This window comes from Typopeltis vanoorti, chromosome 12 (genome assembly GCF_054136105.1).
Source record: "Typopeltis vanoorti isolate ZY-2024b chromosome 12, IOZ_Tvanoo_1.0, whole genome shotgun sequence".
In the NCBI taxonomy this organism is placed as follows: domain Eukaryota; kingdom Metazoa; phylum Arthropoda; class Arachnida; order Uropygi; family Thelyphonidae; genus Typopeltis; species Typopeltis vanoorti.
In genome coordinates, this window is record NC_143560.1 from 120,184,624 (window position 1) to 120,210,230 (window position 25,607).

At 35.0% G+C, this 25,607-nt stretch overlaps 1 protein-coding gene across 2 annotated transcripts in view; it reads right to left on the reverse strand.

The window, feature by feature from the left end:
- LOC150101180 (uncharacterized) overlaps window positions 1–25,607 on the reverse strand; it is a 97,766-nt gene that overhangs the window by 29,251 nt on the left and 42,908 nt on the right. For both annotated transcript variants that reach the window (XM_090401722.1, XM_090401723.1), the window contains exons 4-5: window positions 14,184–14,312; window positions 340–509 (exon numbers count right to left, since the gene is read on the reverse strand). In XM_090401722.1, coding sequence (XP_090257848.1) covers window positions 340–509; window positions 14,184–14,312 — 299 coding nt within the window. The remainder of the gene's footprint in view (window positions 1–339; window positions 510–14,183; window positions 14,313–25,607) is intronic.

Genomic DNA, 25,607 nt, shown 5'->3' on the forward strand with positions numbered 1-25,607 from the left:
TAAGTAACTCTGGGTACTGTCCTCCTGAGATACATGTACATCTGTAAATAACAAATGTCTGAGTAGCTACACCACATGTGTGGACCTTCAAAGCAAGGTTGGTCCTTTATAGAAATCATCAGTCATTAATCAATATTTTAAATGTTACTGGTCACATATCCATAAATTTAAACAACTGTTCCCTTTAATGGATAAGAATGGGTATCCAAGGGCAAATTATTCTTAATTCTTCATTTTTTGTTTGTTCAAAAGGCAAATGAAGGGGAAAGGCTTTTCTTGCTCTTGTTATCTTATATATATTATGCAATATATTCAATTCAAACAAAAATTTAAACTCACCGAGTGGAAACATTTTTCAGCATCCATCCAATGATCCATCTTTCCTGTATTATAATTTGCCAACAATCCAAAATATTCAACATGGCATTTTCAAGTTTAGGCTGTGACAGAATGTTCTTTGATATCAAAACAACATTGTCTTCATTTGGAATTACATCAGTAAGAAATAACTGAAAGTTAGTGGTAAGATAAATAATAATTTAATATAAAATTCAAAACTCTAAATAGTGATGAAAACATAAGTTTTCATCACTATTTAGTGATGAAAACTATAGAACCCATTCTTATCAGTTCCCACAAAACACATACACTGATTCATTTTATATTCAGAGTCTAAAAGTGCTAAAATTAATTATCTATATTCATAACTTATTTTAACAGTATTACAACACCAAACAAACTAAATTATAAAAAGATGTTTATTAAATGGCTTATATTTTGTTGGATTTCAAACCAGCATCTTCAGTGTAAACATGTTATAGTTTACGTGACACTGAGTAAGTGAAACAATTCAAATTGTAAGAGACAAAATATCTCAAGTCATAATTTAGCACCCTTAAATGATATAAAAAAGGAGTATTACAGTTATGTAGGAACTGATTTTAGGCTAACAATTGCCCAAATTTTTGGCAAATTCATGCAGCCATACTTGTTAAAGTTAGGACAGATCTTCCTGTCTGTCTGTCTGTAGTAGTCTAAGTAAGAGAGAACTACATACACTCCAGGATATACTAGAGGATGAAGTTTGTCCTTAAGAAAGCAAGTCAAAGTTGCTAATTTGGCATGTGGTGCAAAGGTTATATCTATAAATTCACTTCACAGTAGAAAAGAATCAAATAACCAGTTGCCTTTTCTTGAAACCTCAGTCACCTTTCAGTTAGTAGCCGAACAGTATGGAATTCTAAAAACACACGCATAGCTAGGGCTATTGTTTTAATGATGCAGTTCTTTCCACAGAACTCAACTATCTTTGCCATACTTTCTATGATAATGACTACAGCTCCTATGAAATAGATAAAATACTATGTGGCCCTCCACTTTTCCCTCCCCCAAACTCAAGAACAAAATACTACTATTCCTATTTCTCTGTACCATATATCCAAGGTACAAATGAAAAGGTGAAGGTTTATTTTTTTTATTAGTGCTTTGGGTATCTTTTCATTTGTACCTTGGATATATGGTACAAAGAAATAGGAATAGTAGTATTTTGTTCTTGAGTTTGGGGGAGGGAGAAGTGGAGGGCCACATAGTATTTTATCTATTTCATAGGAACTGTAGTCATTATCATAGAAAGTATGGCAAAGATAGTTGAGTTCTGTGGAAAGAACTGCATCATTAAAACAATAGCCCTAGCTATGTGTGTGTGTGTTTTTAGAATTCCATACTGTTCGGCTACTAACTGAAAGGTGACTGAGGTGAAGAAAAGGCAAATAGTTATTTAATTCTCTTCTACTGTGAAGTGAATTTATAGACATAACCTTTGCACCACATGTCAAATTAGCAACTTTGATTTGCTTTCTTAAGGACAAACTTCATCCTCTAGTACATCCTGGAGTATATGTAGTTCTCTCTTACTTAGCCTACTACAGACAGACAGGAAGATCTGTCCTGACTTTAACAAGTATGGCTGTATGAATTTGCCAAAAATTTGGGCAATTTTGTGAAGATTTCGTAATGATTTAAGCGAGTAGTAGTTTTTATGAGATTTTACGAAAGCCTTCTCTTGCTTGCCACGTGAGACTCATTAAATCTAATACAGAAGTTTTATTCAGCTTGATTTAGCAACTTTGATCTGTTCTACTAAGGACAAACTCCATCCTCTAGCATAGCCTGACATGTATGAAATTCTCTGTGACTGTTACTTAGCCTACTATAGATAGATAGGAAAATACATCAACATCCACCTTGAAAAACATAAGAAATACATTTGCTACCATCATTACAGCAAGTCTGGACTGGCAGACCATGCTTTAGATACCCCTTCACATAGGATTAGATGGAAGAAAATCAATATACTATACAGAAGTTGTTACAGATCAGAAATATTATTTTTTAGTGCCAGCAATGGCTATGAAGCATTCTCCTAACCTTAACAAGTATTTGGAAACTGTTATCCTAAGATCAACCAACTACTACAGAACTGTAATACTTCTTTTTTAAAACATTAGAGGGTGCCAAATTAGAACTTTAAATCTTTGTCCATTAGAATTTGAATTCTTTCACTTACTCACTGTCGCATGTAAGCCTATTATAAGATGTTTGCTCTTTAAGATGCTGGTTTGAAATCTAGCAAAATATAAGCCAGTTAATAAACATATTGTTATAAGTTAGTTTATTTGGTGTTGTGTAATACTATTTTTTAATATTATTATGAATAATGTTCAACACCTAAGCTTGTTAATTAGATTAATCAACTATAGCAAGTTTTGAGATTCTTCTAGAACTTATCTTCTACACATACTAGCCACTGAATTAGAAATTTTTATTTTATGTAGCATGCAACTGCCAATACCAACTCTCATCAATTCCTTATGCATAGTTCAGTGAGATCTGGATCAGGAACAGCCGTCATTAAATGCTTTGGTCAATTGCTGCATAAGGGAAGTTCTGTTTGTCCATATAAGTCTTCTAACATGACAGTGATCATGTTCCTAACAGCTTTCATTAAGATCACAGTTATGCCTCTTAGCCAAGCAATATGGGTTATTATTCCACTGATTAAACACTTGGGATACCTAACCTTTTGAGAAACCAGTCAAGCACTGCTGTTTTCAAAATCATGGCTCCAGGCAAACAGACACCCACAATAAACCCTTAATTAAACTCCGAAATATCCTTTCTTTTTGCCATTGTGATCAACACTACTGACGACCAGTAGAATTTTTAAATAATTGCCTAGAAAACATGGTGAATACACATGGCTATGTATTTTATGTAAATATGTAAACGTTATTTATACAATGAATAAATAACGTTTACATATATCTGCATAAAGGTTTCTAAATCAGTAGCCAGTATGTATAGGACTTTTTTTTTTTTTTTCATTAAAGAATTATAGATCACTTTGCCAGGTCATATAACTAAATGTAAACTATACATGGAGCAAAATGTAAATAGTGGTTGTTGTTGTTTGGAATTATAGCTGAATGAATAAGGCAATGAGGCAAGTATATTAACAGTATGTGTTCTATTAGCTCATTTGCAAGTTATGCATGAAAAGCCTGAGGTTCCATAAGGTGAGGAACTCCCTTTCATATTAGACGGGCTATTCATAGTAAACAGTGCAACAGGCTCTTAAAGCAGAAAGTCATGTAGCCAAAAAAAAAAGTGACTCTATAGCATGGTTCTCAAACTTTTTAAGCTAAAGACACCCAAAATCAGTGCATTATAGTTTCCAGTATTCTTTTTCCACAGTCAAGCCATGCAAATAGTGATAGGAGGTTCGAGGACAATGGTTGTGAATTAGAGACAGATAAGTATCCCAGAAGAGTTGGTAAATGTAGTGAAGCAGTTAGCCAAAGACAAAATGCACAAATGGGTGGAAAAGAATATGATACTCTATAGGAAACAGCATGACTTTGTGAAGGGTAGGTCATAATTTAGTAATTTTACTGCTTTTTTTAATAACAGAGTGATTGTTAAGTTAGATAAAGGGCACTTTATCCAACTTAACTGGAGCAGCAAATACAGATGAGATATGAAGCTAGTCATATGGATTTCAGGATGGCTGATAGGCAGATACCAAAAGTAGTAGAGGTTACTCTCATTATACATGGGGTTTTTGTGTTCTTGAAAATCACTGCATATATTGAATGCGTAAAATGGAAAATTTGATAAAATGTCTGCTGCCCAAAGGACTTCATGCAAAGGTCAGCAAGCTGAAGTGAAATGGCTAAATCTGTAATTAGTTTTCTTTCTATTCAAATCTATGAGAATCAGATATGAAAAGTGTTGTCCAAACAGCAGGACTGGAACAAGTTTACTATATTAGTAGAAATAAGTATCATAATTAATCAGTTACATCTTTGCTAGGTGTGTTTGTGAAGAGACTTGTGGCATCCAGGCTGGCCATGAAGTTAAGGGGTTGTTGTAAAACTAATTTTTTTTTCTTCTATGAAATCTCTGGAGGCTTTTTATGTGATACAAATTTTCTAGTGGATGATGTCAACAACTTTGATAAGTATCTGAATAGGCTGTAAGGTAGTAAATTTCCTCCATTAGTCATGTATGCACTTACAGGCAGCCTGTAGATATGCGTGATCACATAATTAGAATATAACCTATCCTCTATTTCTTTTAGCCAGTTAAAAAGATCTTTGATTAGTTATTAGCTTTATTAGGCACTTTTCATGTGGAATATTCTGACAGGATTTGCTAGACATTTCTTCATCCAATAATGGGACACTTTTTCATATATGCTTCTTTATTCATCACAACTGAAATATTGCTTCATCAGCTTATGGTACTATAATGAATTGGTCATTATTGCATTCCTTAATGATATGGTCATGAAGGAATTTTGTCAGAAGTCTTGCATGTAGTAATATTGCAGTCTGGATGTGTATAAATTCTGCTATATTTCTGGCCAGGTTTTCCTAGACCTTTCTTCCCAGAACCATAATGCTTACTTTAGATATATAACTATGGGCATCTGTGCAAATTAACTTTGAAGAGGATACTACATTCTGTGTTCACAAGATGATGCAAAAAGAGATTAATAACCATATTATCTACTGGGAGCGTTTAACACATATATTCCTTCCTCGTGTCACTTTCTTTTAATTTCTTAAGGTGGGTTTATATCTTTCAGTAGAGTGGTTTTATCAGAAAGCGCTGGTCTACAATATTACATATGACTGATGAAATATCAGTCACGTAAAATACAAAGAAATATTGTATGTGAATATCATACAAGTTTGCTTTCTGGCCTCGGTTTTTTAACTATGGCTCTTGTATGTTCTCTCTCTCTCTCTCTCTCTCTCTATATATATATATATATATATATAAGACCCAACAGGTACTGCTTAATATCTTGTTATCTTTCTTAGTGTGGAAATAACTTTTTTCATATAAAGATAATGCTGTTGTCTTTCCATCTCAAGAACTGCATTAAATTAAAGACATCTCAATCAGCAATGGCTATGATGTTAGTTTACTAAGAAGAATATTAATCCAGATATTGGCAAACAGCAGTCAGAATCAAGCTCACTAACACAAAAGGTGTTATGATTCTCCCATACACGAAGCACATGAGACAAACGAGTTAGCACACATTTTGAAGAATAACAGCCTTCATGGTATTTAAAAAGTGTATTTTCCATTCCTAGATTATTGGAACCTGTGTGTGTGTGTGTGTGTGTGTGTGTGTGTCTCTCTCTCTCTCTCTCTCCAGGAAACCAGGTGTCTAAGAAATTTACTGCATATATGATACAAGAGAGGTGATTACTTCATATATTTGTTTATTCAATAAACATTTGTTTACTGAATAAACAAATATATGCAGTAATTGCCTCTTTTGTATCATACATGCCATATATGCAGTGAATTTCTTTGACACCTGGTTTCCTGGACACACACACACATAGGCTCAAATAATCTAGAAATGGAAAATACTCTTTTTAAATACCATGAAGGCTGTTATTCTTTAAAATGTGTGCTAATTCATTTGTCATGTGCTTTGTGTAAACATTTATTCAATAAACAAATGTTTATTGAATAAAGGGTTGGTATCCATTTACCACCACATCCCAACTTTGTAAAGTCATCACTAGCATTCAATATTAAAAAACAATATTGAATGCTAGTTTTTTGTTTTTTTTAGAAAACAATATTGAACAATAAAACAAAATGCACATAAAAGAGTAACATAAGGAAATTCAAAGAAGCAGCAGAGGTTATTATCTGATAAATATTTCAGCAGAATGCAACAAGATCAAGGAAGGATAAAATTATCCACACTGATCAAGCAGTTTAACACAGATGAAATGGGCAATGAGACATTTGTTAAACTTACCAAACAATGAGCTAAATAAGCTTTCCAGACATGTACTGAAAAAAAGAATCATGCTTTTCTTTAAATAGATGTATATTTTTTAAGCTTTTTTTATATTTGGTTTTAAGTATGAAATTTTTTTAGTCACAGTTGCTGACTAATGTCATTGTAACACAGATCCTAAAAAAAAAAGAAAAGTGTTTCAATGTGAAAAAATACTATGCAGATTTCTTTTTTATAATTTTGAAAAACCACAAAAGTTAGCAAACAACATATATTGTGACTATTTTTTTCATTATTGATCTCACCAACAGACACAACTGACACCTTATACTTTTACTAAACCACTAGCTATAACAGTCATCACCCTCCTAGTTTGAAGTTCATTTTAACATGTTGACCACCAACTACGAGATAACTCATAGCTGGCCATCTGGATTAGGATGACAACTATGAGTTATCTTGTATTGTATTTTTCATACTAAGCAGCATTGCAGATTACATGATAATTCATTACAGACACAGGTATTTCAAATAGGGGGAAAAAGGAAAGATTGGATATGGAGCAACTACAGTGAATCGAACTAAATACTTTTTACAAGTGAATAAATGAGAAAAGAAACACAACTGACTTGTAAAATGAAGACAAAAATTGTGAAGTCAAGTTGTATTAACATGATTTCAGAGCTTGCAGGTTTATATTGGTGCAAAGTTTCTAGACCCACATGGGAGGAGCATCCAGCTTATTAGAAGCACACTGTATCAAGATCATACTAACATCAACAGGCATAAGTCATGTTTTTTATAGATGTATTTTTTTTTATGAGCCGATATACAACTTGTGAGTTATCTCATAGATGGTGTGTATGTATGTATATATATATATATATATATATATATATATATTAATCCATACACCAACTTCAAGATAATTCAATTATCTCAAAAATTTCTTCACTAAAAATTTGTAGCTACAGTAACAAAGTGGGGGAAAAAATAACAGGAATTATATATTATTGAAGAGAAAATAGTAAGAACATTTTGGCAGCAGCAGAAGTTGATAACTGGCTTATAGTAGCTGTGTGGGGGATATCAGTGTAACATTGGTATCATTCACTTCTGATGAGCTGGATACTCCCTACCTGAGCCCAGAAACTTTCAACTGGTAATATAATCACACTAGCTCTGAAAGCTTTTCTTGTTTTATTTTAAAAACAAAAAAAACATTTGTAGTTACAGTAACAAAGTGAAAATTGTGCCAAAAAGTATATATTTTTGAAGATAAAATACTAACAACCTATTGGCAATGGCTTACACATTAGGCCAATGGCAGTCAACATGTTAAGGAATGAACATTTGCAAAATATATTACATACTTGATTATTGAGTTACTGTCTGAAAGAAAACTGGAGAAGAAACTGATCTCTCCCTATCTTTCATTTATCTTTAATTTATCCCCACTTTCATTTAAGTTATCTTTGAATCTACTTTTAATGCATCTATTTTGTATTATAATTTAAAACTTCACTTCTGCAGTTTTATGCTGTTCTAGATCATTACATTCCATTTTTTTAATGTTTTGCATCATTTTAAGTGCAATCATTTTTAACACTTTGTTTCAGTAAGTTCTCAAAATGCGAATAAAAGTTACCTGAATGCCAGGTCTGTTTACTAAACAATTAAAGAAACAGTTCAAAGATAACTATTCGGATTGTCTGCTAGAAGGCTACACGGTGTGTATAGTGTTTGCAGAGAGCTCCCAAAAAACATAAGTATTATTTTGAGAAAAAATTGTCAATGTTGAGTCTTGACGTGGTATTGTTTGTTTCTGGTAACTTGGTCTGTCTGTGTGATTTTTGGTGTGTTTTCTGTTTTATTTAAACTAGTAGTTTAAAGATACGATTGATGTTGTTACACTTTTTAGATGTCCTTCACATAGATCATCTTCAAGGCTGGTACGGCCAGTCATCATCATCATCAAATTCCTGCCATGTACCCTCAAGGGGTGTACAGGATATGATAGTACTACATGAAAAAAAAATTACAACATTACTAACTTCCTATCTATAATTTTCCTCCAAATCAGTCTGCTACTTGTCAAGACTCCAACATTTGTCAAACTATCTATTTTCTAGAATTTTAATGGGTTTACTTCTAAAATAAAGAAAATTGGCTAGTGAAACTTGTTGGCTTTTTGTATATTTTATCATTTATCTTCTGGTCTTTTAACAAAAAAAAAAGTTCTTTATTTTAATATATCAGACCAAATATGTACAATTTGAGTTTACTTCTATTTATCGAGTCAAAGGCTTGTTTGAAATCTATAAAGCAGAAGTAATTTTTTTGGTTTTGTCTCTCATAAGATCTGCTAGTCTTTGTTTCACATCTGAGGTTGTTCCCAATTTGCATAATGTCTTCAGAAACAGTTTTAATTTTCAATTCAAAACTAGTGAAACCGTTCCCACAATGCCATAAAACATATCACCCACAGCTCTCGTACTGCTAGCAGTTACTTCAAGCCTTGATTCACCAAATCACAAAATCTGTCCACATTATGGGCCCCCATCTCCTGTTGTTGCTTTTATGGTTTGAGAAAGCACATCCCAAATAACAGGCCTTACTGCTACTAATGGCTCAGTTAAGTAAGTTTGAGGGCAGTTAGTAGTTGGAAGGGACCAATCATTTGATGCTGTTGGCACATTCTCCCTCGATGAGTCTTTGGACTCCCTGGAGGTGTCAAATAATAATAATAGTGTAGCACATGGCGCCAATGCGATGAAAAAAACAATGGCGACCAAAACTTCACCGTCATTGTTCAAAAACTTTAATGTAAAGGAATTCGTCCAGTGTAACTTGTGCGAGATGTATGCTTCCCTGAGAGAGACTGGAGTGGATAGATAATGATAGTGGTGGGAGACCGTGCTGAAAATGTAAGGAAAGTGAGGAATTGAAGTGTGTGTCAGGTCGTGAGATAGTTGTTGTAGAAGAAAGCCAGAATGTGAGAGAAAATAGTGGTTTGATAGTAAATTGTGATGTTGTCCAAGATAGCAATGAGAGTGGTGATGAAAGAGAGAGAGTGAAGGTAATTATACGGAGAGAGAAAATGGTTTGAATGATAAAAAAAATGAGAAATTAGCTGTAATGAGTGAGATGGCACGGTTATGCAGAGTAATACATAGGGCGAAGTGGCAGTTGGAGCAACTGCAAAACTCTTTCCCGAGTGCCTCGTCGAACAGAAATAAGCAAGTGTATGAAAGGAAAAATAAGTGTATGACTGGGAATGGGAGTGTCACTGTACAACACTCTTTCCTTCAGAAATGAAGGAAAGAGTGTTGCATGGTGACTCGTTAGTAAGAGGTGTGATAGATTAGACTTACTGGGTGTGAAAATTAAGGATGTAAGTGAGAGTATTAGAGAGCAAAAGCAGAGGGTGAAAGAAATGATAGTAGTGGTGGGAACAAGTGATTTGAAAGGAGATAAATTTGATATGAGAGAGGACTTATAGGAATTATTAGAGGTAGCAAAAGAAAAGAGTGATAGAGTTAGGATAATGAGTCTGTTGCTGCAGTATGACAGAGAGGAGTTTAGAAGGAGCACCATAACCGCAAATGAATTTATGCGCAGGTTATGCAGACGGTGTGGAGTGAGTTTGATGTGCAAAAGGATTTGTACAAGATGGATGGCTTACATTTGAATGGATTTGGTGTGTGAAGACTGGAAAAAGTGTTGCTGAGTGAAGTGAGAGTGGATGTGCAAAATCAGGGAAACTAGAACTATTAAGAAGGAGAGGAAGTGGATATACAGATATCAGTGAGGCAGTTGAGTGTAAGAATGTATATAGTGAGCCCGAGCCAGTACGAAGGACAGGAAATCAGAATGGGATAGTTAGTATAACGCATCAAGATAGGGGTGGGACAAATGGATCTCTGCATTTCATGTATACTAATGCCAGGAGTATTAGGAACAAGAAGGAAGAATTTTTGGCCTTGGTTGGCTCTTCCTGGCCACAGGTTATTGGTATTAGTGAAACACGGCTGACAGAAGATGATATACTTAGTGGGATAGAATGTGTAGGGTATAGTGTGTTCAGGAGGGCCAGAGAGAATAAAATGGGGGGAGGAGTGTTATTGATGATAGCTGATGAACTGCAGCCAAGGAAAATAGAAGTTGTATTGCAGGATAGTGAAAAGAGTTCATTTGAGGCCATTTGGTGTGAGATTGAGACTAATGGAACAAAATGTACAGTTGGGTGCTGCTATAGACCAGGTGATGGAATAGATGGTGGAGATAGTATGCATAGACAAATTGATGAAATGAGTGGAAGGAGGGTAATTATTATGGAGGATTTCAACTATGGTAACATTGATTGGAAGGAAGAGAGGACACGTGAGGAAGGAACTGGATTTTATTCAGTTACTAAGGGATAACTATCTGAGACAGCATGTAAAGGAAAATACTAGGGGTTCGAGAGTGCTTGACCTAGTAACAGCATCTGAGAATTTGACTGTAATGAATATGACCATGTTGCCACCTATTGGTGAGAGTGATCACAGGGTCTTGACCTGAGAGGTGGCTAAATGTGTGAAATTTTCGATTAAGACAGGGTACATGTGAAATTACCATGCTGGCAAGTATGACAAGCTTAGGAGATTGCTTGGATCAGTGCCATGGCATGTAAAACTGCAAGAGCTGGATGTTGATAGGGCATGGGAAGTGGTCAAGGAGCATTTGCAGGAGGTTATGGCAGACTGTATGAGTCCGAATAGTAAATCAAGTAGGGGTTAAATGGATGAATAATACCATTAAATTTGAATTGCAAAAAAAGAAACAACTGTGGAAGGAATTTAAGGAGAAAAATGACCTGCAGGCAGATGACCGGTATAAAGCGCAGACCAGAAGGGTAACGAGTGTGGTAAGAAAAGCAAAAGCGGATTATGAAAGGAAATTAGCCATGCAAGCTAAAGAGAATCCAAAACAGTTCTTTCAATATGCTGCAAGTAAAAGAAAAACTGTACACGGCAGAATGATTTTAAGGAATGCCGATGGTAGGGAGGTCACTGAATAAGTTGATATAGTGGAATTACTGAGTGAGCACTTTGCAAGAGTATATCATCCATGTGAATGATATACTCATATAGTGAATGCATTGAAAGAATGACGGAATCATTAGTTTATATGGGAATTGTGGTGAATGAAGTGGAGGTGAATAGTCTATTACAGAACCTTAATGTGAATACATCTGTAGGATTGGATGGTATACCAGCATGTATGTGAAGTGACTGAAGAATTGTCAGTGCCCTTGACCTTATTGTTTAATCTGAGTCTCAGGTCTGGTTTAGTCCCGAACGGGTGGAAAGAGGGGAAAATAGTTCCACTGTATAAAGGATGATCCAAGACTACTGTTGCAAATTACCGACCGATCAGCATATCAGGAGTCGTTGTCAAGATCTTGTAGAAAGTAGTCAAGGGAAAAATACAGGAATGGACTGATGAAAATGAGATACTGTATGGGGGACAGCATGGTTTTGTGAAGGGTAGATCATGCCTCAGTAACTTGCTCAGGTTTTATAACACAGTGACGGCTGAAATGGATAAGGATAAAGGGTTTACAGTGATACTGCTGGACCTGGCTAAGGTCTTTGACAGGATACCACATGGAATTCTAATTCATAAACTGCAACATATGGGAATGGATATAGGGTTGGTGAGATGGATAGGAGGGTGGTTGATAGAGAGATACCAGAGAGTAGTTTACTCAGGAGTAGAGTCCAAAAGACGATCTGTGACTAGTGGTATGCCACAGGGTTCTTAGACCACTGCTGTTTAATTTGTTCATTAACGATATAGGGAAGGAACTGAGAGGAACGGTTCATTTGTTAACTGATGATGCAAAGTTGGGTAAGGCAATAGTGAATGCAGAAGATGTCAAAATTTTGTAGAATGATTTGGATAGATTGGAGGTCTGGGCTAAGGAGAATGCATGTCAATTTAATGTGGCAAAATGTAAAGTTATGCATTTTGGGGTGAAAAGATTAGCAGCAGTATATCACATTGGTGGAACTGTACTCCAGGAGATTGATGAGGCCTGGGATTTGGGAGTGTTGGTGGATAGGGAGTTGAAGTTTAGGGGGCACATTGCAAAAGTGGCTAAATCAGCTCATTAAATCACTTGGATGTTGAAGAATACTTTGCTGAGCAGAGATAAGCAAGTTATTGTTCCTCTGTATCAATCTTTGATAAGACCCCCATCTCGACTACTGTGTCCAGATCTGGTCACCTAGGTTTCTTCTTGATGGGGAGGAGGTTGAGAGGATCCAGAGGTGAGTGACCAAGATGATAGCAGGTCTATGGAATGAACCTTATGAAAGCAGGTTGAAGATTTGTGGGTTTTGAAGAAATTTGTTGATAGGCAGAAAAGGGGAGATATGATTGAGACATTCAAATTGCTGAAGGGTTTCTATAGGATTAATTCAGAGGATATTTTTGAGAACAGGACTGGTGGTGGGAGGACATCCATGGAAGCTGGGCAAGAGTGTGGTTACTTTTAAAGTGGTGAATGAGTGGAATAAGCTGCCAGAGTCTGTTGTGGGTGCTATGACAGTGAATGAGTTCAAGGCAAAGTATGATAGATACCATGTGAATGTTGAATAGTTGTGATGGACTTGATGTTTAGGGCCTCCCTCGATGAGTCTAAGGACTCCTTGAAGTCGCCCGTAGTAATAATAATAATAATAATAATAATAATAATAATAAGAGATAACATACAACTGTCTCAAAACTGTTACATTCATGAACCAATCACATTCAATAAGTTACAAGAGGTATATTTAAACTGGTCATCTCATTTGGTTTTGCTCTTTTCATTTGTTCATTCAGCACTACCAAATTAATGTTCACAGTCATTCTGCACTATGGACTGATGTTCTGTTCTCAACCAGTAGTAGAAAACTGCCTTATAACAACATTCCTTGGCATCTTTTTTTTCCCTGATGTGAACTCTCAATATAATGAAACCTTTACTGTAGTTTACTCATGAAGTAACTCTGTGAATGGATTTTTGTATACTGTAAATGATTTCTCTACAAGTGTCTTTGGCATCCACTATAATGTATGTTTCTCAGGGACATTTTTTTTTTGCAATTATAATAACAGTTACTTCTTAGACATGTTTTTTTAACCTATTTTAAATTTTTAACAGTAAGAAGCTAAGGAATGTTGAATAATGAGAGATAACCCATGGCAGAAATATTTTCACTGGATTGATTAGTATAGTATACTACACAAAAAATGTTCTTGTTTTCATCCAAAAAAGATTTGAAACAAAAGATATATTGCAAAACATTATTCAATATCATTTCCCAGGCTGCACTTTGAGAAGGAGGATATTATGATAATCCAACATGAGGTTTATTACTGGTTCATCAGAACAGTTCCCCCCCCCCCCATTAGTCCATTATTTCTAATTTTACCAGCTTTGCGCTTTTCTCTTTTAATGCAATCCTAAATAGATCCCTTAGTAAGGGTCTATTTAGGATTGCATTATTTATTCCACTTAAAACTGAAATCACTAAATTATTTTATTGTAAATTTACATTAATAAGGACATTAAAAATTTTATATAGAAAAAAGAAAAGAATATTTATTGTAATATTTCTAAGTTATTGGTTTTAATGATTAGTAAATATTATAATATTCACTTTTACTGCACTTTTACAACATATTTATTTGTAAAAGTGCAGTAAAAGTGAATATTGAACAACAAACATATAATGCATTTCAGTAAAAGTAATATTGAAGACTAAAGCAGGTTAATTAGAGTCTGAAAATATAATATACTGTAAGAGAAACTTACATTTTTTTCAAATGATTTTTTTTCTCTCATTCCAAGAGATGCCATGTATAGGGAATTCAAAGTTTCATTAATAACAAGCGTTTTTTTTTCAACATTACGTTTTGCATATTCTAATGCTGCTTGGCCAACCTACAGATATTAAAAATAAATTATGAAATTAAAATGCAATAATGTATAATTACGGTTAAATACATCATATCAGAAGTGAAGAGCATCAATATCATTTCCCAGGATGCACTTTGAGAAGGAGGATATTATGATAATATCCTCAAAATGACACTAAATTACATAACTTGTCCATCACCTCAGAAATGAGGTGTAACAGATGATTTAAAAAATGAAAATGGAGGTGTGTAGAAAATAGCTTACACTTTTACTCTTTTTAATTAGAAGTAGCAATCATATAATTAATGAATAATTCACATTACTGTTAATAAAATATAATTACTAGAATTTTGACTACAGTTATATTATGGAAAATATCTGGAAAAATTCAGGCAAATAATAAAAACCAGTGTTTAATACATTGATAATAATCACTGTGTAAGCTTGTATGGAGTGAGGATATTAGAAATGTTTTTGCCAGTATTATTCCACATGAAAAACCAGATGGGATGGAATAATTTTTATTGATCACTCTACTAGTTTCATAAAAATTCTTGTGTTTCAACAATCAGGAAAGCTATATGAATAAACTAAAAAAATATTCATTTCAGACAAATTATGGAGATTATAACCATGTTAGAATTAATTACTTTAATTTCCCAGCATTTCAACCTTCATATAAGGTCATCATCTGGAGTACACACACACATTATATATATATATATTACACACAAAGACAAGCTATATTACATTTCAAACAGTATGCCAAAGAGACAATGATTTCTAAGAGACAACTAATTTATAATTAGTTAATTATAAATAGGACTAAGTAATCCAGGATCTTAACTCTAATATAACAACTCTCATGTTAAATTAGGACACCACTTTTTCTGTAATTAAACTATCTATATGAACATGTTCTCTGGTGATGCTATAAATAGAATATAGCTTTGATGTAGTTTTTTTTTTCTACTAGAGGTCATGCCAGTAGAATAATTGTTAATCAAATCATTGTCTCTTTGGCATACTACTTGAAACGTAATACAGCTTGTCTCTGTGTGTGAGCGTGTGCATACTCTAGATGATGACCTTCATATGAAGGTCAAAACGTCAGGAAATTAAAGTGATTAATTATAACATAGTTGTAGTCTCCATAATTTGTCTGATACGAATGCTGATCATCATGTAACGCTAAAGGAAAGGAAACTAAAAAACAGATTATGAGAGATAATGTACATTATGTAATTTTAAAAGCCAAAAAAATTTTTAAAAAAATAAAATAAACTTTGGAAAGCACACATTTGTTACAATATTGTTTGCTAGTTCAAAGTAGAACCTCGAACCAGCAAAGAAAATGTGTGCTTTCCATTGTTATTCCTGTTTTTTTTAAATATTACAAAATGTACATTATCTGTTATAACGTGTTTTTTTTTTTAAGTTTATTCACATATTTCTCCTGCAGATGTGAAACAAGAATTTTAATGAAACTAGGAGATTAATAAAAGTTATTCCATCCCATCTGGTTTTTCATGTGGAATATTACCTGCAAAAACATTTAATATAGTGAATGTTATTCGACTTCATTAAAACAGGCATTTGAACATAAATTTGTGTCTTTTATTATTATTATTATACAATGATAATTAATCTATAGCAAGCATCCTCTCCCGCTATTCTTTGCAAGCCAAAGTCGATGGTTTCTTGCTGCAGATTTGTATTAGTATAGGAAATGTATTGACAAATGTAAATAATTAATATGAAATAGGAGATAATGATACTAGAATATCCCAGAAATGTGTGATACTTAGGCAAAATGAGGAGTATGAAATGTTAAATGTGAACAGAGTCAAATGAGATAACATGGCAGGTAGTGATGCCATTTCATCTTATTGTACAAACAAGAATGAAGGTGCCATAATAAAAGATGGTGATAGCAGTATCAAAGAGATGAGAGAGAGAAAAGAGATATGAAAGAAACAGAAAAAAAAAAAAAAAAAAGAAGGCTTCAGAACAATATTAAAAATTTTGAGACTATAACAAGTGCTACACAATACTATATGAGAGCCGAAAAGACTAGAAAAGCAATTGACAAATCCCAGGAAAGGAGACAACATGCTGTGATGTAAAAGAAGGATCAAGAAAACAAAAACAGATGAAAAGAATATAGTGGTATGGCAATTCCAAGTTCAGGTGTACTCAACGAGCATGCAATGAAAGTGTTTTCCAAATGCAAAGGTTCGTGACATGACTGTAGCAATTTGTAAGCAAGTAGAATGAGTGGATGTAGCAAGTAGAATGAGTGGATATAGCAAGTAGAAAGAAAAATGACCACGAAAGAATAACCTTAGTGAGTACATTATTCTTGTTGAGAGGCTTATATGCTGGTTAAACATGATAACTAATATTTAAGGAATAGACAGCGTATACTAGGAATATAAATTAAATAAACTTTAATATATACTTTCCGATATTTCGGCGAACGTCACGTTGCCATCTTCTTGGGAACTTACTACAAAGATAAGTGTACACAAGTACTAATAACAGCAAATGAGACTGAAGCTAGGAAGCTTACATTTTCCTAAAGTCCTGATGGTGCCCCTTGGCGGGCTATATTGGTAGTTCTTGGCCTTTGGGCTGAAGTTCTTCTGATAAAAGTTTCCCAAATTTGGGGCAGTCTCATGCATCCAAATTTGTTGAGGTTTGGCATGTTCCTAAGGGCCGAGGCTGATTCCATGAATAGTCTTTCATACTTGAACTTGCTGCGGTGTATTACTGTGGCTTTCTTCCATCTTATTCTGTGGCGAGTATCCAGAGCATGGGCTGCAAGCCCAGAGTGGCTGTACTGGTGAAATCTGATGTAATCCTTGTGTTCTGAGATTCTGATATTTGCTGTCCTGCCTGTTTGGCCAAAGTAGGCAATTTACAGCTGCAAGGGACCTGGTATACACCAGGTAGGTCTAGGGGAAGTGGTTGGTCTTTCGTGGAGCGGATAAGGGATGCCAGTTTTCTGTGGTCTGTAACTAGTGGTCAAGTCATGTTTTTTTAAGATTTTATTGATTTTTTCCGAGGTGCCTCGGATGTAGGGAATGGTGATGGATTTAGAGTAATCTTTTTTGTGAAGGGGAGGGGGCGGTGGATAACTGGGTTAAGTATTTTTTGGAGAGGGTAGCCATTGGCTGAGAAAGTGTCACGGATGTGATTGAGTTCAGTGGTTAGGGCTTGATCATTAGAACAGATTATTTTTGCCCTGTTGAATAATGTCTTAATAACTCCATATTGTTGTGGTGGGTTTTCTATAAACTGAGAAAACCAAGGTTCCATCAGGTTGGCAGGTGACTCGTGTGTCTAGGAAGGGGAGGTTATTGTTTTCCTCTTTTTCCAGGGTGAACTTGATTCTAGGGTGTTGAGTGTTTAAGTGTGTTAGGAAGGAGAGGAGTGAATCCGGGCCATGTGGCCAAATAGCGAAAACATCATCAACGTAGCGAAGCCATATGGTAGGTTTTTATGGGGCTGAGTTTAAGGCTTTCTCTTCAAACGTCTCCATGAAGAAGTTGGCCAAGGGTGGGGAAAGTGGTGAACCCATGGCTGTCCCCTCTATCTGTTTGTAGAGTTTGTATCCTTCCTAACACACTTAAACAACCAACACCCTAGAATCAAGTTCACCCTGGAAAAAGAGGAAAACTTAACCTCCCCTTCCTAGACACACTAGTCACCCGCCAACCTGATGGAACCTTGGTTTTCTCAGTTTATAGAAAACCCACCCATACAGGCAGATACATTCACCAACAATCCCATCACCCCCCCTCACAACAATATGGAGTTATTAAGACATTATTCAACAGGGCAAAAATAATCTGTTCTAATGATCAAGCCCTAACCACTGAACTCAATCACATCCGTGACACTTTCTCAGCCAATGGCTACCCTCTCCAAAAAATCCAAAAAATACTTAACCCAGTTATCCACAACCCACCACCCCTCCCCTTCACAAAAAAGATTACTCTAAATCCATCACCATTCCCTGCATCTGAGGCACCTCGGAAAAAATCAATAAAATCTTAAAAAAACATGACTTGACCACTTGTTACAGACCACATAGAAAACTGGCATCCCTTATCCGCTCCACGAAAGACCAACCACTTCCCCTAGACCTACCTGGTGTATATCAGGTCCCTTGCAGCTGTAAATTGTCCTACTTGGGCCAAACAGGCAGGACAGCAAATATCAGAATCTCAGAACACAAGGATTACATCCGATTTCACCAGTACAGCCACTCTGGGCTTGCAGACCATGCTCTGGATACTCGCCACAGAATAAGATGGAAGAAAGCCACAGTAATACACCGCAGCAAGTTCAAGTATGAAAGACTATTCATGGAATCAGCCTCGGCCCTTAGGAACATGCCAAACCTCAACAGATTTGGATGCATGAGACTGCCCCAAATTTGGGAAACTTTTATCAGAAGAACTTCAGCCCAAAGGCCAAGAACTACCAATATAGCCTGCCAGGGGGCACCATCAGGACTTTAGGAAAACGTAAGCTTCCTAGCTTCAGTCTCATTTGCTGTTATTAGTACTTGTGTGCACGTATCTTTGTAGTAAGTTCCCAAGAAGATGGCAAAGTGACGTTTGCCGAAATATCGGAAAGTATATATTAAAGTTTATTTAATTTATATTCCTAGTATACGCTGTCTATTCCTTAAATATTAGTTATCATATTATAATATCTTAGTGAGTACAGATAGCAGATTACACTGGCTGTAAAAAATGATCTGAAAAGAAAAAAATATAGTACGTGAGAAGAAGATATGAATGGATTGTTGCATTAAAAAAAAAAGAGGGAAGAGAGAAAGAAAGAGAGAGAGAGAGTAAAAAATGTGTTTGCTGCTATGGTATAACAAGAGTGAACTGAGAAGGGAGCTTTAATGGCAAATGATTCAGTTATAGATTGTGTAAGCGAAATGGTACAGGGTGATTATGATGGTCCAAAGGATATGTGGATGCCAGATGGAGTGTGCCTGAATGGTTTTTGGAATTGAACATACAGAAAAATTATAATTTGATGAAAAAGGAAATGTGAACTATCAGGGAAAAGTAGATATCTAAGTCAGTGTTTTTCAAAACTTTTCTGGCAACAACCAACAATAAAAAATACATTTTACATTATTACGCAGCAAGCATGTGTGCAAGCGCGCGCGCACATACACACACACACACTAAATGGAATAAAAGTTTCACAAACCTAAGAGAGTTAATATCAAATATGATTTTATTAACATTTAAATACAATACAGGAAAAAAAAACCTCAAATAAAATGTTTCCTAATAAAATTAGGAAAACATTTTGTTTAATGTAATAGGTGTGCTTGCCATAAAACGGGATTCATTTTTATTCACAGGAATAAACAGATTTTTGCTCACTGCACCTATTCTTTCAGATGACTGCAATGAAAATGTCTTCTAAATTTTCATCTTACAAAGTTAAAAAGATTTCTAACTTTTTAACTTTCTGTCAACCTTTTTAACTTTGTGTTATGAACTCACTTGGAATGTAAAATTATACAAATTGAGGGAACTGCCATGGACTCTACATATTTCTCACTTGGGTTTTTTATTTAAAACATTTAGAGAAGAAAATATCTGCTCTAAATCCCAAACTCTATTTCTGAATCCATTAAGTCAAAGACACTTTTGCCATCTGGAAAAGCACAAAAGAACTATGTCTTCTACAGGGAATTAATAACTTACTAAATCAAATTCACCCTGGAAAAAGAATCGGATGGTACTTTATTATTTCTAGATATTCTTGTTAAGCAATAAGAAGATGGCTCTATCACTACTTCCATATACTTCAAACCTAATTTTGGTGGCCACTATATTCAACAAACATCAGCACATCATCCTTCACAATGATGCTGTGATGTAAAACACATGATGTAGCACATCGTCCTTCACATATGGTATCATTATCATATCACTGCTATCAAGAGCTTGCATAGTCTGTTTTCTTCAGAAAAACTTATCCTCAATAAGAAATCTCTATTATTAAGCAAATCTCCTCTCTTAATGGTTAAAACTAAAAAATCAGGCAAAATCATTAATCATTTTTCTCCTAATTATCATGAGAGATGATCCCCACAAGATTTCCATTCTATATATTCAAGGCACCTCTGCATGTGTTTCTCATATCCTCAAGAAATTTCAGTTGGCAGTCACATACATATCTATCAACAAAATCAGTCTACTGTTACCTTCTCCAAAAGAGAAAATGCATCTGCCATTGCTACTTGTTTATCAAATTACTTTTAACCTTGCAGAGGTCGCGGTTGAAAAAATTGCAGCTTAGGTCGTGTGTATCTGAGAGATGCATTCATTACTAGTATGTACTGAAATGCAATAAAAAGCACTGCAAATATAATACATGATGGTTTATTTATTTTCAGTTACAATCTAGAAATTATTGAACAAAGAAACAAAGAAAAAAAAAACAACAACTAAACCAATATCGGAGTTCGCAGCATCTCTCAGATACAATTTACTATCAAATATCACTTTCGCATTCAACTCTACCATTCTCATCATCGGACTCGAGTAACATTCGCTGAATCTCTTCAACATCTGACTGAATTATCCAATTGATATATTTTTCCAGCCATTTTCAATGGTAAATTAAAAAAAAAAACAAAAACTAAACCAATACCATACTGACATCAAAGTTCGCGGTTTCTCTCAGATACAATTTACTATCAAATATCACAAACCTTTGCATAATACGTGTTAAACTAAAGTGATGGCATAAACAGTGTGGAATATCACTCGTAATATATGTATGCATAGCTAGTCATGATCTCCAAGCTATAACTGGATATGTGTAAGAATATTTATATTAAAGAATTTGTTTGTATCTGTCAGACCAGCCACGACATCAGCAGGGTTAACTGCAACTCATTCTCTTATGGACAAACTGGCTGTTCTCTATTTACAATGCAAAATACATTTCTGAACACCAATCTTACACTGAACTGAATAAATGTCACAAGTCAGCTTTCCAGAACATGATATTAATACACGCTAGCTACAGGATACTTTAGAAATTATATACTTGGTTTAATCCTTTATCCAAGTGTAAGCAAACAAGTTTGCACCTGAACTATTTTCAGGAATGGAGCAACTCGTATACTAAGGCAAGTGATGTGAAATTAGTTTCTTTATACCAGTTGCCCCAATCCTGAAAATAGTTCAGGCACAAACTTGTTTGCTCGTATATGAAAATATGACTGCTGCATTACTTCAACCTTAGTTGAAGCATGTATCACCTCTGGGTCTGGTTCCCACTGATGAGACCTCAATAAAGTTTGAAACTGGTCTGGGTAGCATTATACATGTCCACAAGGAGATGTGCTTTGCATTATGGGATACTACGGCAAGTGATGTGAAGTCATTAGCTTCTTTATACGAGTTCCCCCAGCCCTGAAAATAGTTCAGGAGCAAGCCTGTTTGCTTACACTTGGACAAAGGATTAAACCAAGTATATAATTTCTTGGTATCTTTAATTTCCAAAGTATCCTGTAGCAAGTGTGTATTAATAACATGTTCTGGAAAGCTGACTTGTGACATTTATTCAGTTCAGTGTAAGATTGATGTTCAGAAATGTATTTTGCATTGTAAATAGAGAATAGCCAGTTTGGCCAAAAGAGGATGAGCTTAATTAATCTAATTTCTTGGTATCTTTAATTTACAGTATAACCAAGTGGAAAAACTTCCAACAAGATACTTTGGAACAATGTTAAGTTGCTACACAGAAGCCATCTACAAATTCGAACATCTTTTTCGAAGAAAATCTAAGTCCTCTATCATTCCAACCTCAATAATGAACTATACATTCTCAAAATTTCGAAAATTTTTATTCACAATCATGTTTTTCATTTTTTTGTGTGAAATAAATAAATAAATAAATAAATGGGTGTGTGTGTGTGTGTTTTGCATTTTCCTCCTAATAGTAACCCTACCAGGAGGTAATTTATTCCTACATGCTCCATTGCATACAATGCATATATTACATGTAGTTTCCAAGTACTGATTAACATTTACATGTCTAATTTTGTATCAGTATTCATATTTACATTTCCAATTTTGTATTAGTATTCATATTTATATTTCCAATTTTGTATCAGTATTCATATTTACATTTCCGATTTTGTATTAATATTCATATTTACATTTATTTTTTTACATCTATATGTACATATTCTGACTTTTACATCCATATTTATATTTATATTTTTATACATACATATATTTACACTATATAATTTATACAATATCAGTAATTTATGTTACTTTACAACGACTGGTAGTTGATCTTACTGGCAAAGTAACGACATGTTGCATTAGGGACATCTACTGTTTTGACACTGGCCACTTGTTTCCAGAAGTAATGACATGTTGCATTAGGGGCATCCGTATGGAGTCCAGTAGCTGATGGTCGTAAAGTATGTGGTCAACAGTCTGTTGAAGTTGTGAACAACAAATACCTGATGGTGATTCCAAGATATGGAATCTGTATAAGTAGTGTCTTAGTTTTAAGGGTCAAAGCTGTATAACTGAGAGGAGACCTCCACATAGCCTTTAAAGGAATGCGGAGAACCGACCAGGGCTTCTGACCTAATGTCCAATCTTCACCTTCTCGTGGTGCACCCTGTTGGGTATCTACTTTGATACTGAACGAACGAGGATGGGCTGGCAATTTGGGATTTAGCCGACCAAATTGTATTCTTATTGGTTAAACCAAAATAAAAAATGATGGTACAACATGACAAAATTTCATGCCGGCTGGAGCGTCGCCCGGTTAAACAAGGCCCCCGTTGTTTTTGCCAGGGAACCAGGGCAAACAGCGAAAAGTCAGCTACTGGAACAAATCTGAAAACAAACCCCAACTCAACATCACCAGAGTTAAAGATCGGTACTATCAACGTAAGAAGCCTGAATGGCAAAGAAATGGAGCTAGCTGAGGAATTAGATAAGTACCAGATCGACATAATAGGGGTGACTGAAACAAAAAAGACCAAAACTGGTGAGATCTTTCTGAGCAATAAATACAAAATGTTATATTCAGGCAATAACAATCAAGGAAAAGAAGGAGTAGCCATAGTATTCAACACAAAATACGAGGCTAATCTTCTTGAATGGCACTCAGTCTCAAGTAGAGTAATGTGGGCAAATATGAGAATGGGGAACTGGACAATGAGACTTATTTGTGCCTATGGTCCCACAGAAGGTTCTACTAAGGTAGAAGTGGAGGAATTTTTTGAGGCTTTAGAAAAAGCAACTGACACAATGAAAAAGGAAAAGTTGGTCCTTGTTGGGGATCTAAATAGTAGAGTAGGAAATGATTGTGAGACATACAAAAATATTTTGGGAAAATTTGGAGAAAAGAGCAAAGCTAATAATAATGGCAAATATCTGTTGGATTTCTGCTCAGGACATGGACTGGTTATTACTAACACCATGTTCCAACATAAAAATGTGCACAAATTCACATGGAGAGAAGAGGCTAGGAATAAGAAAAGTCTCATTGACTGTGTTATTGTTGATAGTGATGTTTTCTCCCTGGTGCAGGACACCAGAGTGTACAGAGGATTTGAAATTGGAAGTGATCACTATTTAGTCTTGAGCAGGATAAAATTGAATTTCATATTGAAAAGAATAACATGTAAGAAAGTTTTAAAGCGAATAAAAGTTGAGCAGCTCTCAGATGTAAACTGTAGACTAAAATACAGAAATATTATTGAAAAGAAAATGAAAGAGTTTGAGAACAGGAATCAAACCTTGGAGATTCAGTGGCAAACTCTAAAGGAAACATTGATTGATTCTGCCAGAGAGGCATGTGGTGAGGTTGTGTGCAAAGATAAAAAAATCAGAACTCCCTGGTGGACACAGGAAGTTAAAGAGGCAGTGAAGGAAAAGAAGAAAGCATATCAAAAGTTCCTGGCAAATAAGTCAGCTTTTACTCTTACAGAATACAGAGACAAATGTAAGAAAGCTAAACAGTGTGTAAAACTAGCTAAACAAAAGTCATGGGAGGACTTTGGCAAGAATATAGAAAATAAATATCAAGAAGGTGGCAAAATCTTCTGGAGGTTGTTGAAGAAGCTTAGGAATGGAGGAAAAAGTGCTGTAAAAGGAATTAGAGATGATAAAGGTGAAATGAAAACAGGAGAAAAAGATATCCTTGAAGTATGGAGTAATTACTTTGAAAAACTGCTAAATGAAACAAGCAGTGATGACAGCACAGTGATAAAAAACACTGACCAGGCATGCAGTCAGGAATACATATCCATACTTGAAGTAGAAAAAGCCATCAAAGGCTCGAAATGTGGAAAGGCAGCAGGAGTAGATGATATTCGACCAGAAATGCTGAAGTATGGTGGTATAAGAGTCTTACAGTGGCTGCACTGCATAGTTCAGAAAGCCTGGGCAGGGACGAATTCCCGATGATTGGAGTAGAGCTCTCATAGTACCCATATATAAAAAGGGAAATAAAACTGAATGTGAGAATTACAGAGGTATTTCCCTACTGAGTGTTCCTGGCAAGATCTATGCAAGTATACTTGAGAAACGGTTGAGAAGAATTGTGGAAGAAAAGCTTGGTGAAGAACAAGCTGGATTCAGGCCAAATAGAGGCTGTCAGGATCAGATCTTCACTTTACGACAAATAGTCGAGAAAGCATGGGAATATAACAAAGATCTGTATTTAAGTTTTGTCGATTTGGAAAAGGCATATGACAAGGTGCCAAGAGAGAAGCTATTCAATACGCTGCAGTTATATGGTGTCAATGGGGCATTATATCAAGCAATACTTAGTCTTTATTTGAGTTGTGAGTCTGCAGTTAGAATTGAAGGAAGTACAGGAAGATGGTTTAATGTTAAATCTGGTGTGAGACAAGGATGTACGTTATCCCCTCTGTTATTCATTATCTATATGGATCACATTATGAAGGAATGTGGTATTAAACCTGATATCAAAATTGGAGATGTTAATGTCAGCTCTTTGCTTTATGCGGATGATGTTATACTTCTAAATAAATCCGCTACAAGTCTGCAAGATTCTCTGACTAAATTGAATAGCTGTTGTAATAGATATGGTATGAAGGTCAGCAATAAAAAGACAAAGACAATGAAAATAGGCAGAATCATTGAAAATGTCAACTGTGTTGTGAATGGAAAACCTGTGGAACAAGTAAAACATTTCAGCTACTTAGGCACAATTTTTACTGAAGATGGTAAACTAAATATAGAAATAGACAACAGAATCAGCAAA